Source organism: Plasmodium cynomolgi, chromosome 3 (assembly GCF_000321355.1).
Source record: "Plasmodium cynomolgi strain B DNA, chromosome 3, whole genome shotgun sequence".
NCBI classification, from domain to species: domain Eukaryota; phylum Apicomplexa; class Aconoidasida; order Haemosporida; family Plasmodiidae; genus Plasmodium; species Plasmodium cynomolgi.
Genome location: NC_020397.1, coordinates 539,995 through 551,696, shown reverse-complemented (window position 1 = coordinate 551,696; position 11,702 = coordinate 539,995). Strand labels below are relative to the sequence as shown.

The window sequence follows — 11,702 nt, the reverse complement described above, 5'->3', positions numbered from 1 at the left end:
ATTTGATAGACATAAAGGAGGATGATTTTCTCAAGAGCAACAATGACATTAAGAGTTACTCTCAGTGTAAGTCGTATGACTACGACTCGGTCGACTCCGCGAGCAGTTTTTCGTCCAGCGGGAGCATGGTCGATGAGGGGGATTGCGCAGGGGGGAAGCCGCGGGACGGGGGAGTTGCCCACAGCGGGAGAGACCTGCACGATGGAAGGGTTACCCACAATGGGGGTGCGCCGCTTGATAAGCCCCCTGCCGCGCAGGCCCCCTCATCCGACATACTCCCGTCGGTGAACAAAAAGGTCCTCTTCTCCCTGAACAAGAACAGCCAGTTCGTACTAATCATAAAGAACCTGTTCTGGTCAAACCTCGTAGAACTATTCCTAAAATACAACAACCTGAGCAAGTACAAAAAAATCCTGAATGAAGAACTATACGAATACATTAACATAATTAACAAAGTGGACAAGAAAAAGAGCGTCCTCCTACACACCCTGATCATATCGCTAGTTCATAACAGAGACATAGTAGAGGAGTTAATAAAAAAAAAAGTCAATGATGTTAATAACTTCAATTGGTTAATACAACTCAAGTATTTCTACTACAACAAAAATTTGTACATAAAATATTTGAACGAGTCTTATATATATGGTTACGAGTACATCCACAACGATAATAAAATTATACTCACCAGCTTGATAAATAAATACTTCATATCGATTCTACACTCATATAGCTCGAAGCTGGGTGTATGTTCTGTGGGTTTGGCTGGCACAGGGAAAACAGAGACTACAAAATATTTTTCTAAATTCGTGGGAAAGTTCTACTTTGTCTACAACTGCAGTTGTAATATCAACTTTGACTTCCTCAAAAATTTATTCTTTGGAATTGCCACTAATGGTATATTTTTTTGCTTTGATGAATTTAACAGAATAACTATAGAGGCTCTCAGTGTGCTGGCGCAGCAGCTGTGTAATTTGTTCAGTGCCAAGTCGAGGAAGTTCACTCGGAGCGGCGTCAATCGTGGTGGGAGCTTCGCACAGATTGGACACCCAGGGGGTAGTGACGTAGGGAGGGATACTACCGACGAGGTAGGGGAAGAATACCCCAGGGAAGGACACACTGGTGGGTACATACCCCAACAGGGGGCACCACTCGGGGGGGGAAGCCACCTTGCTGCGAACATCCACCCAACTGGAGGAAGCCACCTTGCTGCGAACACCCACCTAACTGGAGGAAGCCACCTTGCTGCGAACACCCACGTGAGCAAAAAAAACATGCTTTTCTTCGAAGGGAAGTACATAAAAATTAACGAAGAGTTCAACATTTTTATTATCATAAATCCATTTTACAAAGGCAGGAGTGCACTGCCAAATAACATCAAGGCCCTGTTCCGTTTTTTCAACTTCATTAAGCCCGATTTCTTCACCATCGTGGAGGTGATGCTATACTCCAAGGGATACAAATACAGTAAGGTGTTGTCGAAAAAAATTATCCTCCTCTTCGAACTGTGCGAGCATAATTTAAGTCCACAAAAACATTACAAATATGACCTCAGAACTGTGAAGAAAATAACCTACGTCATGGGGAAAATTATCGTTGACAAGGACAACAACAATCATAACAAAAATATTTTTTACGAGTATAAATTTCTGTTCATTGCTATTATCGAGTGTATAATGCCGTCTATCGTCCGAAACGATATTTATATCTTCCTCACCATTATGAAGAATATCTTCTATGAGCTGTATGCCTACAACCAGTCGCTAAACCCGTCCGGCAAGACCTGCGGAGCCATTGATTTGAAGTGCATCCTGTCCAGCAAGAGGAACAACGACAATAGTATTCTCATGTACTTGAAAAGTTTTTACTGCAATATGATGAGCGAGCCGGGGGGGGAAGACGGCACAGGCGGCAGAGAGGGCGGCGAAAACCGCGATGATGCAGATCAACAGGATGACGTCGACCAACAGGATGGCGCCGACCAGCACGATGGCACCAACCAACACGGTGACGGTGATAAGCGCGAGGGGCAGGGGGAGCAGCCCCACTTTGGGGACGCCTCAGGAGACAGCACGGAAAGCCGCAAGAAAGGCCACGCGAAAGGCAGCACGAAAAACCGCGCAGTGGGCGATTCTGAAATGGCCGCCCCCACCCGCATGTGCAAAAAGGACAGCCGCAGTTACCCAAAGAGCGGCATCAAGATGACGCCAAAAGAAGACTCCCATCAATGCAGGAGCGGCGTGGAGGTATTACCCGATGAAGGAAAGGGACCAAAGAAGGAAAAAAATCATCAAGGCAGCAAACTATTTCTAAGCAAAAAAGAAATCGTGGAAGATTACCTGAAGAAAATGTTAAAAAAAAAAATGCTCGAGTTGAATTACGTAGGTACAGACAGATATGTCAGCAAACTTATTCAGCTTTACAACATGATAAAATTTCACACGGGCATTCTCTTCCTCTCATACCCACTCTCCAAAACGACATCATATAAAATCTTATGTAGAACCATCAACACCATCAACGATAGGGAGATAATAAAAAGAAAAATTAATGACTATGTTATAAATGCCAACATCGTACGAGAGATGGATATGCTTGGTTTCTATGAAGAGGTTTCAAATAAATGGGTTCATGGAATATTAACAAAAAAAATAATCGAGATAAACTCTACCTTCAATAGGAGTGACTACCTTAACATTATTTACTTTGATTGTTATTTGCATTCCTTGTGGATAGAAAATCTGAACTCCGTTTTAGACGAATCAAAAATTTTGTGCTTGTCTAAATGTGACATAATCCCAATTTATGATCATACTCGTTTTATAATGGAGACATACGACTTGAAAGACATCACCATGGCCACAGTAAGCAGATGCGGACTTATCATTTTAAATAATTACGATTTGGATATCGCCTCGTACATCTGTTCGTATGTAAACTCACTGACAACGAATTTCGATTCCATTCACAAGCACATTTTGATAAATTTATTTATTGTTTTTTTTTACAAGTCCCTCCTCTTCATCAGTATCAATAATTTATTTGTGTATACATTTAATGAGTACTACTATTGCATTTCTTTTATTAAATGTCTTGATAGTTTGTTTTCCTACTGCTCATTCGAGATTAATGATTCCAGTAAGAATGAGAGTTACCAGAAATACATCACATCTATCTTTGTGTATTCTTTGATTTGGAGTGTGGGTTCTAATACGTACAAAAGGGGTCGAAAAATCTTTAACGATTTCCTTTGCAAGCAAATTGTGAGGCATAATTTGAAGTTAACTTTTGAGACACTCGACGGGAGACTGATAGATGTTCGCCAGTTCAGAGAGGGCAGCGGGCCCGCCGCGCCGAACACCCCCGGTGCGGACCCCCCCGATATGGACCCCCCGATATGGACCCCCCCGATATGGACCCCCCCGATACGGACAGCATTTTAGCTAGTTCGCTCAGCGGGGTGGCCAGGCAAGAGGCGGAGACCCCCCACATGAGAGGAGCAGCCAGGAAAGAGCCGGAGGAGGAGACCCCCCACATGGGAGGGGCAGCCAGGCAAGAGGCGGAGGAGGATACTACCCCCCTTATCAGCACCAACGCGGATGATGTTGGCAGCTCCCACAGCAGCGATGACTCAAGTGACTGCCGATCCCTCAGCAGCGAGGCCCCCTCCGACATCGACATCGACATTTACAACGAGCGGAACGAGCCCATAGAGCGTCACTACGAAAACATTAACAGCATGTACGACTACTACCTGCGCACCACTCGCAAGTGCAGGAATCTGTTCAAGAGCTACGACCCGCGTCTGGGGGAGGGCGAGCACGGGTGGCTCTTTGGCAAGTGCTACGGGAACTGCAGCTCCGACTCGAACTCGAGCAACGACGAGAGGTACTTGAAGCGGCGGGGCGGGCGCAAGAGGAAGAAGTACCTTAACGAGCACGCCCCGGGTAGCGTGGACGACGTGCTGCAAAGCGTGAGTTACTACAACGATGTGTACGGCTTGGCGGAGGGGCGCGGCGGGCGAAGAGGGGGTAAACGAAGTGGTGGTAAACGAAGCGGTGGTAGAGAACAAGGTGGTAGACAAAACGGTGGTAGAGAACGCGGCGCTATGCAAAGTGGCGATGGACCCCGCCCGCGGCGCAGCAGCGCTTCGCCCTCCACCTCCTTGCACAGCGCCCACCTGGATGAGCCCCCCAAGGAGAGAAGAACCGCCGCCACCCACCCAGAAGCGCAGCTGAGGATAAACCTGTTCGACTTCTACTTCAAATACGAAAAGAACGTCATGAGCCACCTAAACAACAAAGAGAACAAATTCAGCCTCATGGACGAGTGCCTCACCAATACAGACCTCATGATAAAACAGAAGAAACACTTGTCGATGCTTTACAACATTGACATCTTCATGAAAAATAAAAAGAGCGTTATCATATCTGGTTGTAGTAACATAGGGAAAACGCTTACTGTGGATTATTACCTAAACAAGGTGATGTCAAAGGATAAATTTTTTACAGTCGATTTTTACTTCTCGTATAGTACCACGAGTAACCATGTGAGGAATTACATCGAGTCGAAGTTAACCAAACGGAGGAGCAACTTTTATGGCACGACGAATAACAGGATCTGCATTTTTTATATTGATGACATAAACATAGAAACGGAAGTGGGTTCCATAAAGAGGAGTCATTACTTATCCTCCCATGAATTTTTACGTATGCTCTTTAATTATAAATTTTTTATAGATCAAAATTTAGGAGTGAAATATATTGAAGACTTGACCTGTCTAGCCACGATGAACAACGCGTACACGAACACAACGCATAGTGCAAGACTGTACAACAATTTTAATATTATGTATTACAATAATTATAAGTATAAAGAACTTTTTGATATATTTTTTTGCAGCCTGAAAAGTATGTTTAGCATTTATGATATTAATATAAAAAGTTTGGCTAGCTACTTGGTAGAGATGCAGATCGATATCTACAAAGGAGTTAAAGGAATGAAACACAATTACTACCTGTACAATGTAGAAGAAGATCGAGAGGGAAAGGAAATTTTTTTACACTCTTTTAATATAAATAACATGAGGGATATATACAAATGTGTAAATTATTTGTCTAAAAATATTAACATTCGGAAGGAACAAATGTTGCTATATTTTTTGTACGAAAATAAGGCCCTTTATGCAGAAAGTTTTTTTTCCAAAAATGCTAAAAAAAAATGTGAACAAATTATTAAGACAAATTTTAGAAAATACTTCCCTCAGGAGGAATATGAAAAGGTTGTCAGTCAGTATGACAATGGTCTCCTTTTTTGTAACTTTTTGAATTTGTATCAAAATGTATATGAACAGGTCTCCGATTTTAACGACCTCTACAATTGTGTGTATGGATATATATCAGAATACAGCAACAGCGAAAAAATTAATATTATCCTCTTCGATAATGTCCTTATTTATATTTGCAAAATAACCAAAACGTTTATGACTGAAAATTCACACATACTCTGTATCGGTATCAATGATGCTGTGAAAAAGAAAGTCAACAAAATATGCGCATTTATAATTAACAAGGCGCTCGTAGTATCTGAACTGAATAAAAATAGTAAGGCTTCTCAATTTGTAGAAGAAATTAAGAGATGTCTCTTCGATTGTGGAATTTATGAAAAACAGTGTGTTTACTATCTCAATGATGAAAATAGCAGTCTCGATTTTGTCCTCGAAAATTTAAACAACATTTATAACTATGGAGATAGCTACCTCCTCTACAATGAGGATAATTTAAAGAAGATATACAGTGAGTGTAAGAATAAATGCGAGGAGGAGCATGTGGTTAGGAACTTAAGCAATATTTATAGCATTTACAAGAAAACCATTCGGAAGTGCTTTCACGTGAGTCTTAACATTTCGGCCAGCAGCTCAGACGCCATCCTCAAGTTTCCCTACATCCTCAAGAATTCTCGAATCATCTACTTCGAGGAGGACAACAACGAGGGTCTGCACGTCATCACAAAGGATTTCTTCAGAGACGCGGAGGCCAACCGGGTGGAGAAGCCCGCCATGGGTGTGGAGAAGCCCACCGGGGGTGTGGACGACCCGGTTAAGGCGATAGAAGACCCGGTTAAGGCTATAGAAGACCCGATTAAGGCTATAAACGACTCGGTTAAGACTATAGACGACCCGGTTAAGGCTATAGACGACCCGGTTAAGACTATAGACGACCCCACTTCCTCTACCGCTACCACCGCCCCCGCCGCTACCCCCGCCGCTGCCACCCCCGGCTGCGTCGTGCCCCCGCGGGCGCTGCCCTCCATCGACCTCGAGGTGGTGAACCCGGACCAGGACCTCAAGTGCCTGGAAGGAGTCGTCAACGAAAAGGTGTTCATCCGAATCCACAAGGAAGTGATTCACCTGGCGAAGAAGTACCAGGAGGAGAAGCAGGTGCACGTGTGTGTGAATTCGAACAAGTATGTCCACTTCCTCCACTACTTCGACCACTTTTACAACGTGAAGCGGAAAGAATTCGACATGAATATCGATCTATACAGAAAGGCGCTCAACAAACTACACAAATGTGAGCAGGACATAAAAACAATGAAGAACTACCTACTCAACATGCAACCAGTACTGAACAGCACAAACATAGAAATGAAAAAAAAGGTAAACCAAATGGAGAGAGAGTCCAAGGAAGCATACATCAAACAAACGGAAATAAAAAAAAAAGAATGCGAAATGAAGACAAAGATAAAAAACATAACCCATTTAAAAAACGAAGTGAACGAAGAAATAACCAAAAGTTTTGCTCTCCTTAATGATTCCCTAAACAATTTAAACAAATTAAAAGTAGAGCACCTCAGAGAGTTAAAAGCCTTTGTGAACCCACCATCAATTGTCGTCATGGTCATGCAGTGCATCTTAACATTTTTAAAGGAAGACGAAAAATATCTGCAAGGAAAATTAATCAGACCCAAAACACTCAACTATTGGATCTTAGCACAGAAAACGATTTTTAGAGACTCTAAAGTGTTTCTGGATAACTTGAAGAATTACGATAAAAATTTAATTGAAGAAGAAATGATCACAAAAATTACGCCACTTATTAAGAATAAAAATTTTAACCCCAAGTTTGTGAGAAAGGCATCTAAGGCATGCGAAACTATGTGCCAATGGATCCTCGCTATTTACCACTACTTCATCATTAACAAGGAGTTGAAACCAAAGAAGGAAGAAGTGATGACTTTAGAAAACGAAATAAACAAAGAGCTTAGCTACCTGGATGCATGCAAAGAAGAACTAAGCATCGTCAACAATAATCTGTGTACTATCGAAAAGGAGAAGGAGGAAATTACCGTAAAGCAGAAACAACTAGTTGACAAAATAGAAAACATAAAACAGAAAATTCAAAGATCCAAAATGATCCTCTCCTGTCTTCTCGAGCAAGAAATAAAATGGAATAACAAAAAAAACTTAAAAAAAAAAAGAGATCTACTCATCGGAGACTGCATCATCGTGTCATCTCTCATAAACTACATGTCCTACTTTTCATACGAATACAGAAAGGTTATTAAATTAAAAGTGCAGGCAATTCTAAACAGACACAACATTAAATATACCAAAGATATTTCCATTTATAGCTTCTTGGAGTCCAAAATTAACATAGAGAAGTGGGTCTCCTATGGACTGACAAACAGCAGGTTCTACTTCGAAAACATCGTCATCATGAATAACAGCATTAAGTATAACCTGCTCATAGACCCGCATTTCATTGTCACCAATTTTTTAAAAAAAATGTATCATAAGAAGAGGGACGTGGAGATCCTGCGAAATAACAGCTCCAACTTCGTTGACAAAATAGAAAGGTGCATGCAGCTCGGGAACGTTATTCTTTTCACGCACTACGATGACGACTGCAGTGTGCTGTTCAACGCGCTCTTTAATTACAAAATTGGGAAAACTCTCCTCAGCTTTGGACGCGAGCGGGGCGGTGGCAATGGCAACCAAGTTGCGCGGCACCGCCGATCGGCTTCGGACGAGTGTCCCCCCCCGGAAAGCGGAAAAATAAAAACAGAGGAAGGGGGGAAATCATCAGAGGGGGTGAAAAAAACATCAGACGAAGCGACGGCACCAGGGGGAGTGAAAACAACAGACGAAGCGACGGCACCAGGGGGAGTGAAAACAACAGACGAAGCGACGGCACCAGGGGGAGTGAAAACGTCAGACGAAGCGACCCATGGGGATGAACCGATTAAGGGGCGCGAACCCCCAGTGAGCGGCACGCTGACCCAAAACAACTGCGTCAACTTTAACAACAAAATCATCACAGTGGACAGCGCCTTCAATATCTACTTCATCGTTTACGGAAACACCCAATTCGATGATAACACACAAAACCATCTCAATATAATCGACTTTAACATAAACCTAGACATACTGGAGGAGTACTTCCTAACGAACCTCATAGACAAGCTCTTCCGAGCCACCAATGAAAATAGAAGGGCACTTATTCATGAAATCCATGACCTGAACAAGCAAATGGGAAAACAAGAGGAAGAAATTTTACACATATTAAATTACAAGGAGGACATTCTAAGTGATGATGATATCGTCATCAGTTTCGAGAGTGCTAATAAAATTTACTTGAAAAATAAAAAAAAAATGAAAGAGTACAAAATGAATAAGTTAGAAATTACAAAAATCAGAAAAAACTATATGAACATGTCTGAACATATCTCCGTTATTTATCATTGCATTAATAATTTAGTGACTTTGGATCCAATGTACAATTTTTCCATTTTGTCCTTCGTGCAACTCTTAAGTATTAGTATTGATAAATCGGAGGAGAACAAACTGCTTGATAAAAGAAAAAAAGATATACTAAATATTTTTACAAGAAAAATTCATTACGAGATTGCGAGAACCCTCTCTGAGAAGCATCAACAAATTTTTTTTTTCTACCTTGTGTGCATGATAAATATATACAAGGGCGAAATAGACTACGACGATTATTACTTCTTCGTGTATGATGACTACCCTAAGGGGGATGACATTCGAAATGAAGTTTTCCGAAAGGTGCAATATAAGCGGAACGATAGGTCAAATGGTGACAAGGTTTTGGGCAACACCACTGTAGTAATGGACTCTTCTTCCATTTTGAAGGAACCATGTGATGGTGGCAGAGGGGAAGAACTCTCCACTTCGGACGATGACATGGATGAGCTCAGCGAACAGGAAGACCTCCAGACCCTGGTAGACGATGTATCTATTCACAGCCTCGAGTCGGACGGATGCGATTCGCAGGAAGAGGAGGAAGATTCGAATAATGCCCAGAATATCGCCTCGAACAGGACAAGGGGAGAACCGACTGCAACGATAAGTGCTAGCCATCTGGTGAGAGGCACCGTGGAGGAGTATCTCCTACTCCCGAAGAGGAGCGAAAAGGACGACTTTTTGAATTCCTGCGAGGGGAATGTGCTGATCCAGGGGGGCGCCGCAGAGGAGGGGCGTGCCACTGGTGGGTGTATCTCCAATGGCGGATGCACCACTGGAGGATGTACCACTGACGGATGTACCTCCAACGGCGGATGCACCTCCAATGGCGGGGAGGCCCAATTCACCTTCAACTTCGAAACGAAGAACCTGTGTTGGCTAAGCGCGAAGGAGTACATGAGCGTGAAGAAGCTAATCAGGAAGGAAAAATATCTTCTCTTCTTTAAAAAGGCCTTCAACGAGTATGAACACTTATTCAGAAGCATCAAGACAGACCATACGATATTGCAGCACAAGGACTTAAAGCATCTCCTAACAAACTTTGAGAAATTAATTATTTTTAAAATTTTCCGTTTTGATATTCTCAAACTTAACATGAACAATTACGTAGATGCATGCTTGAACATAGGCTCTCAGAGCTACGCGAAGGATCTATACAAGTGCTATGAACACTCGTCTCAGAATAAATTAATTCTCATTTTGTCTGAACACCGGTTAAGCACAGCTAGCGAAATTATGATGCTGAGTGAAAAGATTACTGGAAAAAACAACCTAATAATTTATAACAAAAATGATAAGAACTACTTGTTACAGATTTTAAATGATTCCATTAAAAATGGGTTCTGGGTACTAATTGAGAATGCTCACCTGAATATCCATCTCATTCTGGAGATTGAAAAATATATCGAGGCCTGCAACATACAGTACTCCAACCCAGATTTCAGAATCTGGATCAGCACCAGCTCCGTCAAGTCCTTCCCCGACTACCTCCTCAAGCTCTGTGTGAAGGTCACCTTCGAGAATGTGCACAATTTGAAGTCGGGGCTGCTCAACATTTATACGAACGTCGCGCAGGAGGAGGAGGAGGAGGAAGAGGAGGAGGAAGAAGAAGAGGGAGAAGAGGAGGAGGATGGAGAAGCGGGGGAAGAAGCGGAGGAAGAAGAGGACGAAGAAGAGGACGAAGAAGCGGACGAAGAAGCGGACGAAGAAGAGGACGAAGAAGCGGACGAAGAAGCGGACGAAGAAGAGGACGACGAAGCGGACGAAGACGCGGAGGATGACGGGGAGTTGGGCAAGGAGAATCGCCTACCGTCCGACCCGCTCGGTGGACGGCCCCCCCGATGCGGAACCCCGCGCAAAGGCATCATCGACATTGGCGCCAAGTGGGGCGAAAAAGGCAGCCAAAATAGGAGCGAAAGGAAGAACCAAAATAGGAGCGAACGGAAGAACCAAAAGAGGAGCGAGCGGAAGAACCAAAAGAGGAGCGAAAGGAAGAACCAAAAGAGGAGCGAAAACGAAAACATCCTGATGAACAAACTGAACTTCAGCCTCTGCTTCTTCCACGCGCTCATCCAAGAGAGAAGCAAATTCAAAAACAAAGGATTTAATAACTGTTACGAGTTCACAGACATCGAGCTAAAATTGTCCAAGGAAAATATCATCAAATTTTTCAAAAACAAAAATATAGACATAAATCTATTGCTTTACCTTATTGGTAATATTATTTATGGTGGTACCATAATAGACGTAACGGATCAGAGATGCTTTAACATAATCCTGAATAAATATGTAAATGAAAAGGTCATTTATTCAAACAAATAAGTTCAATAATTACTACTACTGTCCTCATAGTTCAAATAAAAATCTTTTTCTAAGGTATGTAAAGTCCTTAGATTTTATAACTGATTTTTCTATTTTCAATTTACACCCCTCTCTGAATACATTATATTTACAAAATTACAATTTGAAAATTTTAAAAAATTTACAGAAGCTAGAATATAATGTAAAAAAGGACAAATCAGAAATGCACATCTTTTCCGTCATCCATATCTTAACTCAGCTCCTTCCTCCATTCATAGATGCCAACAAGCTAAACGAATTTTTTGTGAATAACTTAAAGTGCCCTATCATTACCTTCCTCAAAATGGAAACAGACAAATACAATAATTTGCTAAGGATCATTTATGATGATTTGACAAAAATTATTAACTTTGTCAAGGGGAAAATGAATTTTACGAAAATTTGTGACACTTATAATTCTATTTCTAATTTGTGTGTTCCGAAGAGGTGGATTGCCTGTTCGTTTTTTACCAACTTGCAGATTTTTCACTATGCTAAGTTGATTAGCCTCAAGGTTTCCTACCTCAACAGATACATTGCCCACTTGGACAACCGCGTCTTCAACTTGGCCGTCTTCATCTCCCCGAGGGTGGGTCCACTA

The 11,702-nt window shown here is 42.1% G+C and overlaps 1 protein-coding gene across 1 annotated transcript; it reads left to right on the top strand.

Moving 5' to 3' along the window:
* Window positions 1-3,487: 3,487 nt before the first annotated feature.
* On the top strand, window positions 3,488-11,083 carry PCYB_032170 (dynein heavy chain; the record flags this gene model as incomplete). The annotated part of the gene is made up of 2 exons (XM_004220887.1): window positions 3,488-3,990; window positions 4,171-11,083. The coding sequence occupies 2 exons, from the start codon at window positions 3,488-3,490 to the stop codon at window positions 11,081-11,083; spliced, it is 7,416 nt and encodes a 2,471-aa protein (XP_004220935.1).
* Window positions 11,084-11,702: the final 619 nt, after the last annotated feature.